Source organism: Coregonus clupeaformis, unplaced genomic scaffold (genome assembly GCF_020615455.1).
Source record: "Coregonus clupeaformis isolate EN_2021a unplaced genomic scaffold, ASM2061545v1 scaf1438, whole genome shotgun sequence".
Lineage (NCBI taxonomy): Eukaryota > Metazoa > Chordata > Actinopteri > Salmoniformes > Salmonidae > Coregonus > Coregonus clupeaformis.
In genome coordinates, this window is record NW_025534892.1 from 29,269 (window position 1) to 50,477 (window position 21,209).

The following is a 21,209-nucleotide window of genomic DNA, read 5'->3' on the forward strand; positions in this document are numbered from 1 at the left end:
GTGTTTGGAGGACAAAGAATGCTGAGTTGCATCCAAAGAACACCATACCTACTGTGAAGCTGGGGGTGGAAACATCATGCTTTGGGGCTGTTTTTTTTCTGCAAAGGGACCAGGACGACTGATCCGTGTAAAGGAAAGAATGAATGGGGCCATGTATCGTGAGATTTTGAGTGAAAACCTCCTTCCATCAGCAAGGGCATTGAAGATGAAACGTGGCTGGGTCTTTCAGCATGACAATGATCCCAAACACACCGCCCGGGCAACGAAGGAGTGGCTTCGTAATAAGCATTTCAAGGTCCTGGAGTGGCCTAGCCAGTCTCCAGATCTCAACCCCATAGAAAATCTTTGGAGGGAGTTGAAAGTCTGTGTTGCCCAGTGACAGCCCCAAAACATCACTGCTCTAGAGGAGATCTGCATGGAGGAATGGGCCAAAATACCAGCAACAGTGTGTGAAAACCTTGTGAAGACTTACAGAAAAACTTTTGACCTGTGTCATTGCCAACAAAGGGTATATAACAAAGTATTGAGAAACTTTTGTTATTGACCAAATACTTATTTTCCACCATAATTTGCAAATAAAATCATAAAAAATCCTACAGTGTGATTTTCTGGAATTTTTCTTCTCATTTTGTCTGTCATAGTTGACGTGTACCTATGATGAAAATTACAGGCCTCTCTCATCTTTTTAAGTGGGAGAACTTGCACAATTGGTGGCTGACTAAATACTTTTTTTCCCCACTGTATATATGTATTACTCAATATCAAGAGATTAAATAATCCAAGATAACTAGCTACTAGAACGGTTTACTGCCTGGCCTTGTAACTATTTGGAGGGTTAATCAGTACATTTGTTTGCATAGCATAAAATAGTATTGGGTAAACAGAGATTGTCATTCACAATTCAACATACTGTAGTAGCAGACCTAAATGGATGGATGTTCCAAAAGAGATATATATAAAACAGAAGAGAGAACCAAGAGAGACGAAGGAGATGAGAATAAACGAGCAAAAGAAAAAGGAGAGAAAAGAGAGAGAGGAGAGCAAGACAGAAGTGTCAGGAGGATGTGTGATGGAGGATGTGTGATGGAGGGAGTGAAACAGCTACGCTGAAGGTGGTGTAGAATATGGCCTCATACCACATCCTCTCTTCTCTCTACCCATCCCTCTTTCAGTCCGTTTCTCTTGCTCTCTTCCTTCCCTCCCCGTCCTCTCTTCTCCCCTCTCTCTCTCCACCTTCAACTCAATAATCTTGGTTGGTATGGCCACTCCAATAAAGCCAAGCCACTCATGACCAGAACAGTAGAGCAAATTATGTCATTTAACAGCCATTACGCACTGGCTAACATAAGACTAGCAACTCAAAATAGCCCAAGAAGCAAAGAAACATAGACAGGGCTATAGTATAGGAAGAACCCCTCTACTCCTCCCTTTGTGTATGCTGTATGGGGTCTGTCTCTAGACTGTCCTACCTCACCAACCCCCCACTGACCAAGTTTAACCCCCTCTTCCTCTCTCATCTACAGCCAAAATAGACAACCAACAGCAGTGGTGTTAAATCCCCTACATCTCTTTCTCTGTCCCTATTGCCTATCCCTTAGAGCCAAAATATACTTCCATACCCCTGACAACTCCTTGGCATTACTTTCCCTACCCCCTCTATTTCTCTCGCTCTCTCTCTCTCGCTCTCCATGTAAGTGGTCACTGCTTCATGGAAACATTGGATGGACGAGGGCCAATCGACTGGCATGGATTGGGTTCGCAGTGAGCCTCCCGCCTATTTAACTGCTTCCAAATGTGTGTATGTGTTGGTGTGTGTGTGTCGGTGTGTGTGTGTCTGGATGGTAGGGTATTTGCGCAGGCCAAATACAGAGGCCTTTGATTACCATTTGGGTCATGGAGAACTGTTCTCATTCATTCAGAAGGGAGTGTGTGTGTGTGTTGGCAGGCCACGTTTTACTACCCCCTATGTCCAGCGGTGGCTGATGATGACTTGAGGACTGCAGCACATAAAGCAGCTACGCCCGGCCAGAGTGCTGTCAGAGCTTTCCCAGAATCCCAATCTGGGCTGGTTCTGAACATGGGAGTAGCAATAACGCCGCCCAACACACACCCACCATGCAATGCAGTCCTGCAGCATTCATATCCTCCATCTTAACATAGCTCTATTAAATGAGGCACCATGAACCACATACTGCAGCTAGTATCCTTATTGGACATTTCTGTTACATTTCTCAGTAAAAATGGCCTAATAATTCATCTCTTCAGATTTAGTCATACAGCTCTATCTCCCCCTTTTCTAATAAGATTTTTAGAAAACAAGATGTCTACAACTCATACAGAGTTGTAAATGTTAAGATAGTGTCGTGTCCTAGGACCCTCTCATTGTTTACATTACAATCCTCATCAGCCCTGCTGCACTGCCAACATGGATGTGTACTTTGAGGCTGCTTGCTCTCGTGATGGTGGTGTGTGTGTGTCTAAACCTCCACTCTTGTTCAAGTCCCTTCTTGCAAGTTATCCCACCCATCCATCTCTCTCCCTCTCTCCATCCTTCTCTCTCCCTCTCTCCATCCATCCCCAAGAGTAAACACGGTCCATGAAGCCCAGTCTAGAATGAAAGAGCTCCTTCTCTCACTCCTGTTCTCTACCAGTCTGACTCACACTGACTGAGGGGCAGAGCTGTTTCCATGTCGTACCTGTCTGTCTGTCTGTCTGTCTGCCAGCCAATACACTACCTGTCTGTCTGTCGTCTGCCAGCCAATACACTACTGTCTGTCTGTCTGTCTGTCTGCCAGCCAATACACTACCTGTCTGTCTGTCTGCCAGCCAATACACTACCTGTCTGTCTGCCAGCCAATACACTACCTGTCTGTCTGCCAGCCAATACAAAAGAGACACACACAAACACAAGGTCTAATACAAAGACATAATACATACAAATAGCTGTATACCACATACAGTCTAATTACCCTCGACTAACCGGGGGCACATTGACTCTGTACTGGTACCCCTGTATATAGCCTCCCTACTGTTATTTTATTTTACTGCTGTTCTCTAATTATTGGTTATTTTTACTTTACTTTTTTTCTTAAAACTGCATTGTTGGTTAAGGGCTTGTAAGTAAGCATTTCACTGTAAGACCTGTTGTATTCGGCGCATGTGGCAAATAACATTTGATTTGACTTGATTGTACATACTGTATGTGCACACTCACACATCTCTTCTCCTCCCTACTAAAATACTCATTCAGGGCTTGGGGATGTCACCACCTTGCACACATCTCCTTCACACATGCTCAGGTCCATTCCCCTGCCTCTACATAGCGTAGCAGAGGCCAGTGGGTTGGTCCTGTACTGTTCTGTCCTGTTCTGGACTGTTCTGTGCTGAACTACATGGCTGTGCTGGCTGACACAGCAGACAGACAGACAGAGAGAGATAAGCGCTTCTACTGTACAAGCTAACAGTAAACCAGGGCTACCTGTGTTCACCTGAGAATACCCCTGAGCTAAGCTGACTCAAAACCATCACCCACCTTGCCGTTACAATCTCCACTTATTACAAATCCACGGGGGGCCAGTATGAAAAATGTACGCACTCACTAATTGTAAGTCGCTCTGGATAAGAGCGTCTGCTAAATGACTAAAATGTCAAAAAATGACAGCAAAGTGTTTTGTTCCTCTAACAAAGACAGGAAGCCACTGTAGTTCAGTGGTTGCCGCTGACACATCACAAGGCTCCAAGCCCAACCGCAGTTTCAGCATCACCTTGTCACAACACAACTGATTGGCTCAAACGCATTAAAAGGAAAGAAATTCCACAAATTAACTTTTAACAAGGCACACCAGTTCATTGAAATGCATTCCAGGTGACTACCTCATGAAGCTGGTTGAGAGAATGCCAAAAGTGTGCAAAGCTGTCATCAAGGCAAAGGGTGGCTACTTTGAAGAATCTCAAATATAAAATGTATTTTGATTTGTTTAACACTTTTTTGGTTACTACATGATTCAATATGTGTTATTTCATAGTTTTGATGTCTTCACTATTATTATTCTACAACGTAGAAAATAGTCAAAATAAAGAAAAACCCTGGAATGAGTACGTGTCCGAACTTTTTGACTGGTACTGTATATATTCTGGACTTTGACATTGCGCGTTCTGATATATATATATTTTTTTAACTTATTGAATTATGTGCATATTGTTGTGTATGGCTAGTTACTATTACTGCATTGTTGGAGCTAGAAACGCAAGCATTTCGCCGCACCTGCGATAACATCTGCAAATCTGTATATGCAATCAATAAACTTTGATTTGATTTTGATTTGATTTGTAGAGGTTTAAACAGCACGATGGGGGAGGGGAGTGAGACAAAGGGGGAGGGGAGAGGCAAAAATGGGCCAAAAGTGGGAGGGACTTGAGTGACAGATGTGTGTTTGTATTGCTGCTGTACTTTTCATATAGAAAGATATAAAACAGTGTGATCAATTGGAAAACAGGAGAAATATGTTACAGTGTATGATATCAGAACTGGTACAATCTCACATAACTTCCTATCAGTAGTCTATCTACCTTTAATAGTGATTAACTATCTAATCTCTTGTAAACTAGTGTTATCAGTGTAATGTATGTGATATCATGTCTAAATAGCACTCAGAAGACTTTAGGCTGGTTTAACAGCTAAATCAAACATGCACTAATAATGTTATTTGATCAAGTATACTTTTAGATTTTAAATGTCACATTCAAATAGCCCAAAAAAATACATAGGCAAGCAAATCGATTTACCCTACAAATCATCGCACGTAGGCCTGATATAGTTAGAGTTACATTAAACCGTAGGCTACAATGTCGCGAGTCACTTTACAAATTCCGCTCCTTGCAACATTTTTGTAACATGACGGATGGCGATACTTTGTAGCCTACTAAAAAATATAACTTGATTCAACAACAAATTAGCTAGCGACCTGACACGTAACGTTACCATTCAAATACCAATATGCTTCAGCAAGTTTGTGAAGTCCTGCTTTGTAATGAAAAGAGTGTTTCGTTTACTCCAAAACACCTGATTTGGGACTCGAGAGAACGAGATGTTCTGCTAGATTGTAGCCAAACACAACATTCCTTTAGCTAGACGCTAACTAAAGGCTGTCTGGTGAGCTGGCTAGCGAGAGACAGAGAGACAAGCCTTTACTCGCGGAATAACCGAATTAATTCTCAAGTATTTTATAAGTAACAAACCATCCAACATATGTACTACATGTTAAATTAGATAAATGTTTCGACGTGGTACTCACCTCAAAATACAGCAAAAAAAGACTGACAAAGTCTAATATGGTTTGCTGTTCGAAAGTTGGCGTATGTCGCTGGAAAAAAACATTTATACGCGGAAGTACAAATTCAAGTGCACAATTTCCCCTTGCCTGTTTTTTTTATCTGCATAAACCACTGGCAAAGTAATGCATGACGATGTCAAAATATATTGGTTTGATGTAATAATACAGTTTTCAATATGATCTAGCTATGTAAAATCTGGTTTTCATGTAACTTTTCCATCCCCAGTTCTTTCCTGTTGGGCTTCCATACAAGACTGTGTTACACGGTATTCGGTCCCCTCGTTTACCCCATGTGAGTCAACCGTATCAACAGTTATTCAATGCATCTTCAATGTGTTTGTGTAGCAACATTTCAGTTCACTGCCAATCTTTTCATACATAAGGTAATCTGTGTTCAAATATAAATTATGGAATTTAACACATTATGTCATTGACTGAACAGTATGGTATGGAACACTGAACTAGTGCATCCATAAATACATGTAGGCATATCCAGTACAGAGGCAATGCTTTTGTTTCCGTAAACTTCTGTTTCACTTAGCAATATGATCTCATATGTTTCACGATTCACAAAATAGGCTATCACACAAAGTAATTCCGACATAGCTAGTGTGAAAGTTTAGGGCATGCACATATCTTGGTTTGTCATCTTCATTTCCCTTCTTCATATCCGGCCTTTGCTTGCAGTGTGCGTCTGAAATGGCACCCTATTCTTGATACTGCGCTGGTAAAATGTAGTGCACACTATGTAGGGAAAAGGCTGAAATTTTCAGACTTTTTATTCAACACGTTTAACAAAGGTAGGCGGCAGATTTGTCATGACTTTATATCCTTGGGAGAGGAGGCCATATGGCATATGCTGTCCCATTACCCTGACTATTACAACTCATTGAACTCGATCAGCCAATTACACATGCAAGGAAAATAAGACTATGGGAAACCATGGCCAATTTTTACTCATGCTCATGAACTCAAACCCTTCCATGATAAAATGCAAACTATTCTTGTAGACTAGATAAGGTAATTACATTGTAATATAGGTCCAGGTTCGCCACCCTGTGGCGAAAGGATGCTCTACACCAGGGGTCTCAAGCAGGCCTATAGGAGCCACTTACTGTGTCAACGCACACATTCACACAATGAGTTCAGTGCCAACAACAGTCCAATCTCTAGAATAATGTTTATTGCTTTAGAAGTTATTAATCTTTTTTTCTTATTTTTGCTCTTTCCATTTTTCCTTTTTACAATAAAACAAAGAAATGTGACTTATTATTTCACGGCATGATCATTTTGGATGTGTACACATACATTCACAAAGGAAAGAGTATTTACAGCGGTGTTGGTGAATGCCACACAGAGATCATGAAACAGAGATTTCCGGTAGAATCCAACAAATATAGAATTATATGACCTTTACAATAGGGCTTTCACACCTAATGTTATACCGCCACTTGTTTACAAACCATACCATATGAATCTGTACAATGTGGGGTAGTTAGTATTGCACTCTGTGCTTCAAAGTGAGCATCGTGGAATGGGGAAGTTGGTTTGTGTCCCTAGTTGGTATTGAGATACTTTGTACCTCTGTTTTAATTTCTACAAGGGGACGCATTGCCTAACTGTTGCCATGGATAAAAAGCATTGACTCAAAAATAATCTACATATTTTTTTGAAAGAATGTGCTGAAACCAATATTATTCACATTGGAGAAATTACAGAACAGTTACACTGGGTGAATGCTAACTATAAAAATAAGACTACCAGAATATTTTAAACCCAAAGGGCATCTCGGAAAATGACCAAAGGGCACAATTAGCTGAGGTTGAGAAAATATGAGACAATTCCCCATATATGAGTCCTCCTCATAGAAAAAACACCTTCCCAATACAGATACTCTGACTGCCGTTAATTATTTAAAACTTTAATACACCTATACTTGTCAATTTCCCAACATTATTTAAATACGTAATTAAATCACACCAACACAGCTAACCTTTATAATATTGATAATAATTAAATGTAATGTACATCATAATAAAATATATACAATGAAATATTGATACAAATTCTAGATTTGTCCAGCTCTCTGTTTTGCTCTTTCTTTCTCTCTCTCCCTTTTCTCTCCCTCTCACTGAAGAAAGTGGAGCAATTTAAATTAGCATTAAACAATAATAAACAAAAAAGTATGGAGTTAGAAATGTACATTACAATACCAGAGCATTACATTACCAGAGCAAAATGACTAATTGTTTGGATTTGGGGGATGATAATTTCTCCAAACAGACAATGAACTGTAGCAGCCTCCTATAATGACCACCAGCTGGCAATGTCTGACTATGTTTTGAACAGCAAAAACCATACCGTACCCAGGAAAAGGAATCCCCAAAAAAACGAAAGTAATATCTGTCAGATATAATTTATTGTGGCCATTATTGCAATTCATCTTATGTGTGTATATTGTAGTGTTGTTTATTATTGTTATAGCATTATGTTTTAATGTAATGAATTATATATTGAGTTATATTTATGCAGTTTGATGGACCCATTGCAGTAACACGGTAACATATGAATAGCACAGAACAATGTACAATGCTGTTAAAGCTCAAAACATCACTGAAACCTTGAGACAATAAAATGTGTGGGAGGTCATAATGAATAAGAAGTACACATACATCTGAAACATGGTAGACTCTCAGTAATGTCAAAATCAGCAAGCTCACTAGCTCAGCCATGTTGGACAAGTTAACATGTAAAGAGAGAGCGGAAGAGAGAGGAAGAAAAAACAGAGAGACGGGGAAAGACGTTTCAAAAGGCGCAGAGCAGAGTCTAAAGAAACAGCAAATAAAAGACAACAAACAGATGAAGGGAGAGAAAGAGAGAAGGAGAGAAGGAGAGAGAGGAGGGAAAGAGAGAGAGAGTTATCTATTAGAATCTATTAGCTGTGGATCAGTTTGAGAGTCTCTGTCTCCCTGTGCCGTTCAACCAGAGCCATGGATGGAGAGAGGGGTAGAGGGAGGGACGGAGGGGGAGGGGTGAGGGGACACCAGCCTCTTGAGGGGCATGGGGGACACGGGGGAGGGAGGGAGGAGAGAGGTGGCAGTGCTCCCCCTTTCTTCCCCTCCACCAGGATCTGTGATCGACCGCTCAGCCGGGTCTCCTTGATGATGCTGAAGTCAGGCTCGTTGTCGTTGTCTGAGCTGCAGTCGCTCAGATCTGTGATCTCCAGGTCTGAGTCTGACTCTGGGTCCTGCTTCACCCCACCTCGCCGCTCTGATGGGCTCTGTCGCCCCCCAGCACCACCACCAAGACCCATCCCTCCCAGACCCAGACCCAGACCCAACCCTAGCCCCAACCCAAGCCCTGTGCCTGGGGTGTTGGTCTCCCTTCTCTCCCTCTCACCCACAAAGCCCCCGTTGCCAATGTCCGTCCGGCCCAGCGACAGAGCACCAGGGTAAGGAGGCAGGCAGAGTCTGGGCTGCCCACCTGCCGTGCCGTTAGTAACCCCAGTCTGGCCCGCTGCTCCCCTCTCTCCCCCTCCTGCCACCTCCCCCGGGGGGAGTAGGGAGGAGAAGGGGTGAGGCAGCTGGCCCAGACTGGTCTGCAGCGGGTTGGGGTAGAAGTGGGAGGGGTAGAGGGAGCCGGGGGGCAGTTTGGGGCAGTTGTTGAGGGAGAAGGCCCCTGAGAGGTAGGGATTGAAGCCCCAGGGGTAGTCGAAGGGAGGGTTGCGGGGGTAAGGACCCAACAGGGACGGGGGCTTGGAGTAACAGGGAGCGCCTGGAAGAGAACAGAGACACAGAGACAGAGGTTAGCTCTCTGAAGGGGTAAAGGTCTCCTGACATACCACATCCAAGCATGTTCACTAATTATGCTCTGCAATAATTAGCAATGCAAATCCACAGCTATGCACTAGGGCAAAATGTGAGCGCTGTTGATTTGAAGAGAACCCTGATCTTAGACTATATGCCTGCCAGACCTATTCACACATTCAACTGGTTCACAACAAAGATAAACACATGATGAGAGATATGCTCTCTGACAAATTAAAATATATATATATATACATAACAGAATATTTATGCCGCTGTAATAAAATAATACGGTCTATGAAAAAAGGAAAATGGACTGTGGTAAGAGAAATCCAGTTATTTAGAAAAGCTGTCTGTTGTTGGCCGTGTATATAGTCCAGGTGCTTGGTGAAGTCAACTGAATAATATAAAAACAGAACTCGCACACCCTGGCACTCTAGATGGCTCCATCATACTTTAATATATAACTTAAAACCAATGTGGGACTTTTTTTCTTCTTCTATTAGACAGAAAAGCAGAAATCTGATTAACATAACAGCTGATATAATGTGTATGTGCATTACATCAGCTTCCCTATATGCATCATTTAATAACAACTAAAACAAAGGGGGTAAATCTGAGGTGATACTGGAATTCAATTTTAATGCGTGAACAAAAGAACTCCCTCCCACCCGACTGTACTTCCTTCCAACAACAGACAGCAAACTCAAAGATTTACCCCATCTCTCCCTGTTTCCCTCTCTCTCTCTCTCTCTCTCTGTCTCTCTCTCTCTCTCTCTCTCTCTCTCTCTCTCTCTCTCTCTCTCTCTCTCTCTCTCTCTCTCTCTCTCTCTCTCTCCTCTCTCTCTCTCTTGCCTCTTGCTCTCTCTCTCTTCCTCCCACTTTCTCTCTCTGTTATTTGCTATGCAGGGCTAATTTGACAGTGCTTGAGTCTCTGTGTGCTGGGCCAGGAGTAGCTGGCAGACACATGAATATTGAATCAGTCAGGCAGGCCTCACTTGCTTATGAAAACACAGTAATGGGCGCCCACAGGCCACAAACTGAAGCCTGCACCCTCAATTAGGGCCTTCCTGCCTGGGAAGGGATTAGGACAGGGGGGACACATGGGAGGGAGAGGAGGGTGAGGAGGGAAGGAGGGGGGAATAGGACCTGAAGACAAACAAAACAGGGGGGCCAGGTTGTGATGTGAAGGGGAGTGTGTGCACAGTGAACACACCCTAACTCACACACACACTCACTGTACAGTAAGAGCACACATTCTGATGCAGCAGCAGGGCTGAAACGCACACATGGAGTATCCAGACAGACAAAGGCATCTGTACACACACATGCACAAACACACACATACGCCCGCACGCTCACCCACACACAAATGCACACAAATAAAACACACACATACATGCACACATTCGCGCAGGCAAGCACACAAATAAAACACACACATACAAACTGAAGGCTTGTATAAAGGGAAAATGCAAATGATTCCGCTGACATAAATTTCAAATACCTTAATTGAGCACCTGCCTCATATCACTGTAACAATACTGTAATATATACTGTAGATCATTCCCATCTAACCCTTCCTCTCACCTGAAGGAGAGTATGAATTGGAGGCAGTAAAGGGGCATATCACTGCTGTGTAAAGTACTGCAGTGAACATGGGTTTGACCTTGTTCTCTCTCTCCGGACGCCCTCCTCATTTCCTCTGTCATTCTCAATCCCCTCTTTCCATCATCTTCCTTCCTTCCTTTTACCTTCCCTCTCTCCTCCTCACCTCTTTTTCCCACTCTCCTCTGTTCTTTACCTTCCGTTTTTCCACAATCATCTTCTACCTTATTTTGACCCCTGTCACCCCTCTCCCTCTCGCCTCTCTCATCTCTCCTCTCCTCTCCTCTCTCTCACCTGAGCTGAGGAAGGGGAACGTGTCCAGTCTCAGTTTGTCTCCCTCTGGTCCCGGGGCCGTGGCCACTCGGTCAAACAGGGAGGTTCCTCTCCCTGACTCTGGCAAACGAGGGAACAGTGACTGCAGGGCCTGGGAGAAAGAGGGAGAGAGAGAGACCAAAAAAAAGCAATCAATAGTAATTAATTTGATCAGCAAAGAAGAAACAACACATTTGACTTGTCTATAGGATCCTCAACCTCCTCTTTAAATAATCATGTATTTAGGGTAAGTCATTTGATGGCAATGGCACCCTTTAGTGTGTGGTGCAAACACACAAACAGTCACGACAAGGACAGGATAAAAGGAAGTGCCAGGGGACTGAAAGGGAGAGGAGAGGAGAAGATAGAACAGAGGAGAAGATGAGGAGAGGAGGTAGGAGGACGCAGAGGGCTCAAAGCCAGGAGAAGTACAGAGTCAAATGGAGGCCAACGATTAAGTGGGCACAAAGGATAAACGACAAGAGAGAGAGGGATTGGGCGCCCTTCGAGGAGGGAAGAGTGTGAGGGGACAAAGGAGGGAAAGGATTGATGTAAGGTAGAGAGAGAGAAAGAGTAAACAAAATAATAGATGTGGGGTAAGAGAGAGAGAGAGAGAGAGAGAGAGAGAGAGAGAGAGAGAGAGAGAGAGAGAGAGAGAGAGAGAGAGAGAGAGAGAGAGAGAGAGAGAGAGAGAGAGAGAGAGAGAGAGAGAGAGGGGAGAATGTATGTGTGTGTGTGTGTGTGTGTGTGTGTGTGTGTGTGTGTGTGTGTGTGTGTGTGTGTCTGTGTGTGTAGAGGTGCTTTAAAACAGGAAAGAGAAAAGGAGGCCAAACAAACTAAACGGTTAAGTCACACAGAGTCGAGGGAGACAGAGAGAGAGAGGGGGGATTTATCTTTTTTTAGAAGAGCTGGGATCAATAATTTCTGTCACCCCTCAGCTCCAAGTTTGAAAAGCGAGACTGTACTTCCAAGCTGCATGATCTGGATTGCTTAACCAAACCTGCATTAATGACCGAGCATTGATCTGATCTGACGTATCTACTTGTCTTTTATTTCTTTCATTTTCAATCGGTGATAGAGGGATAGGCCAACCCGAGACGGGAATGTGAGAAGGGTGGATAACGTCTTCTTTTGTTTTAAGGACAAGTTAAAACCATCTCTCCACTTTTTCCTTCACTCTCTTTGTGACTCTCTTTTTCTTGTTCTATCTTTCAGGACAAGCAAAGACTATGCTAGTAATTTAAAGTTAACTCTATTCCCTTTTAAATACATTTCATGAATTAAATTAATAAAGATAAAATACCAATTGCACTAGTATCGCAATGTCAGTTTTTTGTATTTGTTAAAAAATCAGTAAAAAATAATTGTCATAGCAATTTCGATATCCAAGCAAATGAGAAAGTAAGAATCAGTTACTGTTTAATTGTAATATATCATCACCTAAATTGATCAATCAGAAAAGTTAAATATGCAGCCTGAGCACAGAACATTACTTCAATACGTGTTTCTATTGTATCATTACAAACTGTAACAGGACAGTTTTATTCATACAACCCCTCTGGTGGTCCAAGAAGATTTATCTTTGTAAAAATTTCAAAATTACTCTGGGCAAATAATAAGTGAAGACCATTTTATCATGATCAGGACTGCTGCTATTAGAGACAGTGAATAAAATATGTCTGATAAGATACGCGGAATACAATTGATCCTCCCGTAACTGAAGAATGAATACACAGCAGGAGTCTGTACAGTGCAATCTGCAGTTCCCTGATACGAAATGGATTTTAGCTAGACCCGCCGAATCAAATCAACATTAATAAACAATCAAGTATGGAGTTGTGGCAACCATATTTCCATCTCTCCCTCTCATTTTCCTCCCTTTATTTCGCTCTTCTTTTTCCCAATGTTTGTCGTTGATGGTTCTCAGGTACTCGGAATCTGCTGGTTTTCTATCCAACTTGTCCCTTAATTTTGGTGAATTCAAACATGTACTGTGCAAATGACAGCTCAATGTAGACAATGTGATGGATTGTGATAATACCGGGGAATAACTTGGAGTAGCTGTCTATTCTGGAATACCTGTAATTGCTGTCCGTCCTAGTAATCCTCTCTTTCTCCTTTCTCTCGATACCCTCCTCCATCCATTACCCTTTCTCTCCATCCCTCCCTCTGTCATAAACTCCATTCCTTCCTCCCTCCCACCCACCCACCCTCCCTCACTTCCTCCCTCCGTACCTCGGGTGTGACAGGGCTACAGTCGGGCGCGGCAGAGCCCCCATTGAAGTGGTTCTGGAGCAGGAAGGGGGAGCTGGCCATGTCCAGCAGAGGATAGTTCACCAGCACCACCTTACTGAAGTTAAACTTGTAGGTGAAACGCTTCCCTTTGGTTTTGTGCAAAATGCGCTTGTTGTAGTAGTACCTGGGTGGGGGAGGATGGAGAGAAAGGTGAAAGGGAAGAGATTAGGATGGAGGGAATGGAGAAAGGAGAGACATAAATATGAAGAGTTAGAAATAAATATCCATGTTTTCATCGAACCAACCTGCTTCCTGGAGAGCTACCGTCCTGTAGGTTTTCGCTCCAACCCTAATCTAGCACAACTGATGCTAATAATAAGATGGTTGGTAAAATGAATCAGGTGAGTTACACCTGGGGTTGGCGAAACTACAGGAGGGTAGCTCTCCAGGAGCAAGGTTGGATAGTCCCTGGTCAATAGTAATGTTTTCCCTTTAGCAGCAGGGGGAACAACACCGGTCCTCCAGGGCTAAACTCCTGCTGGGTTTGTTTTTCCCTGGCATCTCACTGATCAATTCATGTTTTGATTTGATAGAGTCTCCACACACCTCGTTAGGCAGGACTAAATAAGTCCCTGACTAAAACCAAAAACCAGCGCATAGACAACATCCCTCCAGGGCCTGATCTGACCTGCTGTGCACCGTTGACATACAGCAATGATAATGTATGTAAATAAGCATTTCACTGTTTTTCCACACCTGTTGTTTACGAAGAATGTGATGAATACATTTGATTTATTACATGTATATGTACAGAAATATGCATAATATATATACATCAACTCTTGCTGTCAGTGCTTCTGGCATCATTTGCAACTGAAGTGCCTCTTTGAGGGTGGAACTACAGTGTGAGTGGTGTCTCTATGGAAACAACCTCAGGTGCCAATCACTCTAACCCTACAGTGCTTGTTTCCTGTGCCACCTACTGAGGTGTCACAGGCTACAACACCTGTCAGAATCCTACACTGTCAGATACTACATACTGCCATATGGTTCAGATGAGAGGGTTGGTACTTCAGGTACAGAGGTGGGGCGGGGTGGGGGGTGTTCTCAAAACTGAATAAAGAAAAAACGTGTTATATTTTCAAATGTGTGCTCAAGCTTGGTGACTGTCCTGATACATTCTTAGACTTTAATTGTCTGTATTTGAAGCATGTAAGTAATTTAAAATAGGCCTGTGACAAAGTGAAAGTCTTGTATAGCTACGCTGTAGATATAAGGTAACAACTTCACAGGCATACAGACCTGCATATATCAGTATGTATCCACAACAAACGGTTGGGGCCCTCGCAGTGATTTGTACACTTTTGCTTTGCGTGGCAATTGTGCCGCGGCCCTTAATTGAGCAATTAAGCTAGGCTAATCAAGAAGGCTAATTATGGCCCCAACCAATTCATAACAATTAGACCCCTACGACAGCCCCCATTAACGAGAGGGCAGGGGAAACCAGGGAGGGGGGTAACAGGGTGTGTGTGTGTGTGTGTGTGTGTGTGTGTGTGTGTGTGTGTGTGTGTGTGTGTGTGTGTGTGTGTGTGTGTGTGTGTGTGTGTGTGTGTGTGTGTGTGTGTGTGTGTGTGTGTGTGTGTGTGTGTGTGTGTGTGTGTGTGTGTGTGTGTGTGCGGTGTGTGTGCATGTGTGTGTGTGTGTGTGTGTGTGTGCGCGTGTGTGTATATTGTCATTTGATAAGTAAACAATGAGTAGCGGTGGGGTGCAGGGGGTAAATTCAATAGAATGATGTATAGCAGAATAGGTAGCAGGGTTATAGCTTAAATCACATAGCAATGCCTAGAGAGTTTTGAGCCAAGTATTTCTGAGACTGCAGAAGGACTTGATTGATTCTCGGTAGGTCTAAGTCCAAGCTATTTTATATGGAGGTTTAGTAGTGAACTTTTCCATTTGGACATTGGAAAATAAGGTGAAATCGAGGGTATTGACATTCCTAAGGAAAAAACATCATATTTTACTTTCCATTTTTACTGACATGGAGGGAGAAGGTGAATGAGACACGTAGGACTTAAATCCACCCAAAATAAATACTGCTATTTTTTCTGGCTTCTTAGACTGAAATATATCAGATAAAGCACATGCACACCCACCCACCCACACACACACACACACACACACACACACACAGTTCCTACCTTAGCGCCCTGCTCAGCTTATCGTAGTTCATGTGGGGTTTGCATTTCCGGAGGCCCCACAGTTTGGCCACCTCGTCGGGGTCCTTGATGACAAACTCTCCATATTCCCCCTGCCAGGAAATCACACTCTGGTACTCCTCCTTCTGCAGCAGCTCCAGGATGAAGTGCCAAAGCTGAATCTGTCGCGAGCCGGGGCTCGACTCAGGCTTGTAGGCCCAGTCTGGGAAGGCGATGCCTGAGGAGGAGGAGCAGGAGAGCAGAAGGATGAGATTGAGGCCTATTGGTTTGTGAATGGTGAGTGCTGGCCAAAGGGGCTAGCTGTCTGGATGACTGATGGAGTGATGCAGTTAAGGGATGATGTGTTTAATATCATAGAGTGTGCCTACAGCAATGTTGCTCTGTGGTAATACTAATGCCCTCTAGCTTGGACCCACTAGCTGGTCAGTTAGATTTCAGCTCTCTGTCAGAGTTGATGGATGCTACTTACATTTTGACAATACTTGAATTCTAACTGCCTGCTGCCATACACTTCTAATAGAATTAAATAGCTAATCAATTGAACAACAATTCTGGCTAATTAAGTAAAGAAACATGAATCCTAACAAATTAGAAACGTTATTTGTTCACCGATGTGTGTGGTAAGTTTTTTGTTATTTATATATAACAAATTCTCTTTATAATCCAGACTTGTTGGAGTATACATATTGACCATTAGAAAACACTAGCTATGAAGGCCTGATGTACTAAGCGGTAACACAGGGAAAAAATATGCAAGGGAATACAAGTAAACCTACTACAAAAAGGTACAAAGGTTAAGAGGTAGGAATAAAGCATTTGTTTAGTAAATATAGACAGTTTGGTAAATTAGCGTCAAGGTTTTTTGTTGCCTATTTCATCCCTGCTGATAATAACAGTTAACACTTAACATTGCACAGGTACAAGCACTTTGTACATCTCCCCTTTAGTGTATAACTGATATCTGCCCTCCCCCAAAAGTTCATCAAATGTTCCTCCACAACACTAATAAAATCCCCAACTCCCCAAACCACGTACCCCGGCTTCCGCAAAAAAGTGCCCCCATCCTGCTTGCCTCACCTGGTGTCCAGAGGGCAGGGACAGGGGGGGTGAGCAACAGATCACTGACGCAGTTACAGTCCATGCCTCCACTACACCTGAGAGATGGGGAGACAGAGGGAGAAAAGAGGAGAGAGGGAAAAATTCAAATTTATTCAAATTACTTTTATTTCCTGGGAGAAAAATTAAAATTAAAAAAAGGGGGGGAGAGAGGGATGATATATTCATATTTTGTAATACCATGAGGAGAACATTAGAAAAATAGAAACTAAAATGAGAACCAAGGCCAGGTGAGTAAAAACAAATAAAGCTGAATTATTTTCACCTTTTCACATTGTGTCACGCCCTGGCTCTGGGGACTCTTATATGTTGAGCCAGGGTGTGTAGGGTCTATGTTTTGTGTTCTATGTTCAGTTTCTAGGTTATGTGTTTCTATGTTGGCCGGGGTGGTTCTCAATCAGAGGCAACGAGAATCAGCTGTTGCTTGTTGTCTCTGATTGGGAACCATACTTAGGCAGCCTGTTGTGCACTTGTGTTTTGTGGGATCTTGTTCCGTGTAGGTTTGTGTATGACCGAGGACTTCACGTTTCGTTTTGTTGTTTTTGTTATTTGTATCGTGTTGCTAGTACACTATTAAAGAGATGTACGCATATCACGCTGCGCCTTGGTCTACTCATTATGACGACCGTGACAGAAGATCCCACCAATACAGGACCAAGCAGCGTGTCCAGGAGCAAACGCCGAAGGTAACGTTAGTGGATGTCCTCCTCGGTTGGGGGCAGATCACGGAGGACGAGGCCGTCCGTTACCAGAGGGCGATGAAGGGGGAGACCCAGGCAGGAGAGGAGAAGCGGCGCCAACCGGGCTGTCGTCGGACAGGTCGAGAGGCACCCCCAATACATTTTTTGGGGGGGGCACACGGCATGGACGACGGGGCTGCTGGAGGCAGATAAAGGGCGAGTTTGTGGACGAGGAGAGAAGGCCACCAGGTTACGGGGGCCATTGGTCAGTAGAGGGAAGGAGAGTGTAGAGGCACGGCGAGAGGTACTGAGGTGTGTTACCAGTCCGGCCCGTTCCTGATCCCCACACAAGGCCAGTGGTGTGTGTTCCCAGTACGGTCCGGCCTGTTCCTGTCCCTCGCACCAAGCCTGTGATGCGCGTCGCCAGCCCGGCCCGGCCTGTTCCTGCACCTTGCACCAAGCCAATGGTGCGCGTCGCCAGCCCGGCCCGGCCTGGTCCTGCTCCCCGCACCAAGCCTGTGGTGCGCGTCGCCAGCCCGGCCCGGCCTGTTCCTGCCCATCGCACCAAGCCAATGGTGCGCGTCGCCAGCCTGGCCCGGCCTGTTCCTGCCCCTCGCACCAAGTCAATGGTGCGCGTCGCCAGCCCGGCCCGGCCTGTTCCTGCCCCTCACACCAAGCCAATGGTGCGCGTAGCCAGCCCGGCCCGGCCTGTTCCTGCTCCCCGCACCAAGCCTATGGTGCGCGTCGCCAGCCCGGCCCGGCCTGTTCCTGCTCCCCGCACCAAGCCAGTGGTGCGCGTCGCCAGCCCGGCCCGGCCTGTTCCTGCTCCCCGCACCAAGCCTGTGGTACGCGTCGTCAGCCCGGTCCGGCCCGTTCCTGCTCCCCGCACCAAGCCAGAGGTGCGCGACGTCAGCCCGGTCCGGCCCGTTCCTGCTCCCCGCACCAAGCCAGTGGTGCGCGACGTCAGCCCGGTCCGGCCCGTTCCTGCTCCCCGCACCAAGCCTGTGGTGCGCGTCGCCAGCCCGGTCCGGCCCGTCCCTGCTCCCCGCACCAAGCCAGTGGTGCGCGACGTCAGCTCGGTCCGGCCCGTTCCTGCTCCCCGCACCAAGCCTGTGGTCCGCGTCACCAGCCCGGTCCGGCCCGTCCCTGCTCCCCGCACCAAGCCTGTAGTGCGCATCGTCAGTCCGGCACAGCCCGTGCCTGTTGCACCGGTGCCTGGTCAGGTACCGGTCAGCTGCTCCACACCGGAGCCTAAGCAATCCGCTCCACCGATGTCCAGTCCAGCTCCAGCCAGCGGGACCAGACCAGGGGCGCTACGGGGGGGTTGTTAGAGGGTGGTGGTCACGGTCGCAGTCCGCGCCTTTGGGGGGGTACTGTCACGCCCTGGCTCTGGGGACTCTTATATGTTGAGCCAGGGTGTGTAGGGTCTATGTTTTGTGTTCTATGTTCAGTTTCTAGGTTATGTGTTTCTATGTTGGCCGGGGTGGTTCTCCATCAGAGGCAACGAGAATCAGCTGTTGCTTGTTGTCTCTGATTGGGAACTATACTTATGCAGCCTGTTGTGCACTTGTGTTTTGTGGGATCTTGTTCCATGTAGGTTTGTGTTGTTAACCGAGGACTTCACGTTTCGTTTTGTTGTTTTTGTTATTTGTATCGTGTTGCTAGTACACTATTAAAGAGATGTACGCATATCACGCTGCGCCTTGGTCCACTCATTATGACGATCGTGACACATTGCTAATACCTAAGATAAGGTCTGTATCGAATATGCCAAATAAATGCCAAAAAATCGGAATTGGGTTGGCTAGTGAAAAGCACAACAGGTAAATGTACAGAATAAATACAATAAGCCGCTCCAGACATATTTATTGCCCAGCAAACTGTTGATCAGCAGCGTCTTTCTGTCTGAACATTCATTCACATCCATATTATTTCTGAGAAAATAACCTCTGAATATAGAAGTTAAACTGTGAATTAGGGCGGCAGGTAGCCAAGTGGTTAGAGCGTTGGGCTCTAAATACCCGAGCTGACAAGATGGAAAATCTGTCGATGTGCCCTTGAGCAAGGCACTTAACCCTAATTTGCTCCAGGGGCACCATACTACTATGGCTGACCATGTAATATGAGTGAATATGACTAAAGACAGAGTTGTAATTCTAATTCTACTGTGCACATTAGACAACTGTGGAGGTGAATGGTGAAATACTAAAGATGAGCACCTGTCAATGTTAGGATGAAGTGAAGTGAGACGAGTCCAAGAGATTGGATATAGTTTGGATATTACAATTTCATCTTGGTTGTTTTACAAACCTCAAATGGAAAATAAACTCTGCCGCTGCAATAGTATCTTTAATGCTGGTCTCTCCATCTCTCACTCTCCACTCTCTGCCTCTATTTAATTATGCTCTATGAAATGTGGATTTTCCCTCCAGCATTGAAATGGTACGTGAATTATTGAGGTGTGTTTGTATAAATTATTATTACTAACTCCAGGCATTTCTCACTCACTCACTCTCACCCTCTCTCTCTCTCTCTCTCTCTCTCTCTTTTAGTCTTTGGACTGTGGCTCTTCCCGCTCTCTTCATCTTTGTATTTTCAGACCTCTCTCTCTTTCTCAGAATCCATCGTCTGACTGCATATATCCCTTCTTCTTTTTCCTCTCTTCCTCATTTTCTTGTTCCTACTGCTCCTCCTTTACTGCTCCTCCATTACTGTCCCTCCTTTACTGCTCCTCCATTACTGTCCCTCCTTTACTGTCCCTCCTTTACTGTCCCTCCTTTACTGCTCCTCCATTACTGTCCCTCCTTTACTGCTCCTCCTTTACTGCTCTCCTTTACTGCTCCTCCTTTACTGTCCATCCTTTACTGTCCCTCCTTTACTGTCCCTCCTTTACTGTCCCTCCTTTTACTGTCCCTCCTTTACTGTCCATCCTTTACTGCTCCTCCTTTACTGTCCATCCTTTACTGTCCCTCCTTTACTGTCCATCCTTTACTGTCCCTCCTTTACTGTCCCTCCTTTACTGTCCCTCCTTTACTGTCCCTCCTTTACAGTCCCTCCTTTACTGCTCCTCCTTTACTGTCCATCCTTTACTGTCCCTCTTTTACTGTCCATCCTTTACTGCTCCTCCTTTACTGCTCCTCCTTTACTGTCCCTCCTTTACTGTCCATATTTTACTGTCCATCCTTTACTGTCCTTTACTGTCCCTCCTTTACTGTTCCTCTTTTACTGTCCATCCTTTACTGTCCATCCTTGAGTGCAAACTCTGTCTGTCTCAAGTAATTATCTTCACCTGTAACTAACAATCCTGTTCAATTATTTACTAAGATAACTATGAATTCTAGGAAGCTGTACATTCAAAACAATTTCCCAGATATTGTTGTGGAATTATTTCAACACCTTTAGCGGCTACATTTACAGTATTTAAGCATGTTTGAGACCTGACAGGCACTGAATTTCAACTTTCAACTTTATTTAGTCTTTGCAGCCATAGAGCTCCTATATGTCTATGATTCTATATGTAATTATATGTTTGCAACAATCTATGCTTTCCCTATTCCCTTGAGCTTGGGCCATCAATAGCACATCATCCTATCATTTACCATAGGCTCCTAAACCCCAGTCTATACTCTCAGAGGATACACAATATGGGCGCTCTAGTATCGGACAAGGTCTACCTCTCTTTCCTCCTACGCATCTCCTATCTATCCGCCAGCCTATCTCCACAGGTGACTCCTCCCTTCCCTTTCCCACCTGTCCACTGTCTTCTCTCCCTCCCTCCTTCCCTCCCTCTCCTGCTCTGTGTGTTATGCTTCGGCGCAGTAATTTTCCGTTTGATTTCGGAGGTAATGCATTTTTTACAAATCAGAGAGGAAGCCCCCCCTCTCCCCCCCACTCCCTCCCCGA

General features: G+C 44.7%; 2 protein-coding genes across 6 annotated transcripts in view; both read right to left on the reverse strand.

The window, feature by feature from the left end:
• LOC121542859 (rho guanine nucleotide exchange factor 1) overlaps positions 1–5,426 on the reverse strand; it is a gene marked incomplete at its 5' end in the record, with an annotated part of 30,832 nt that extends 25,406 nt beyond the window's left edge. The window contains one exon of the mRNA XM_045218203.1: positions 5,295–5,426. Coding sequence (XP_045074138.1) covers positions 5,295–5,426 — 132 coding nt within the window. The remainder of the gene's footprint in view (positions 1–5,294) is intronic.
• A 1,080-nt stretch (positions 5,427–6,506) lies between these two features.
• erfl1 (Ets2 repressor factor like 1) overlaps positions 6,507–21,209 on the reverse strand; it is a 53,768-nt gene continuing 39,065 nt past the window's right edge. For 4 of the 5 annotated variants that reach the window (XM_045218200.1, XM_045218201.1, XM_041902682.2 and 1 more), the window contains 5 exons: positions 16,546–16,664; positions 15,493–15,727; positions 13,295–13,478; positions 11,042–11,171; positions 6,507–9,107 (listed from right to left, as the gene is read on the reverse strand). In XM_045218200.1, coding sequence (XP_045074135.1) covers positions 8,269–9,107; positions 11,042–11,171; positions 13,295–13,478; positions 15,493–15,727; positions 16,546–16,664 — 1,507 coding nt within the window. In that variant the 3' untranslated portion in view covers positions 6,507–8,268. The remainder of the gene's footprint in view (positions 9,108–11,041; positions 11,172–13,294; positions 13,479–15,492; positions 15,728–16,545; positions 16,665–21,209) is intronic. The other variant, XM_045218202.1, reaches the window with a different exon arrangement.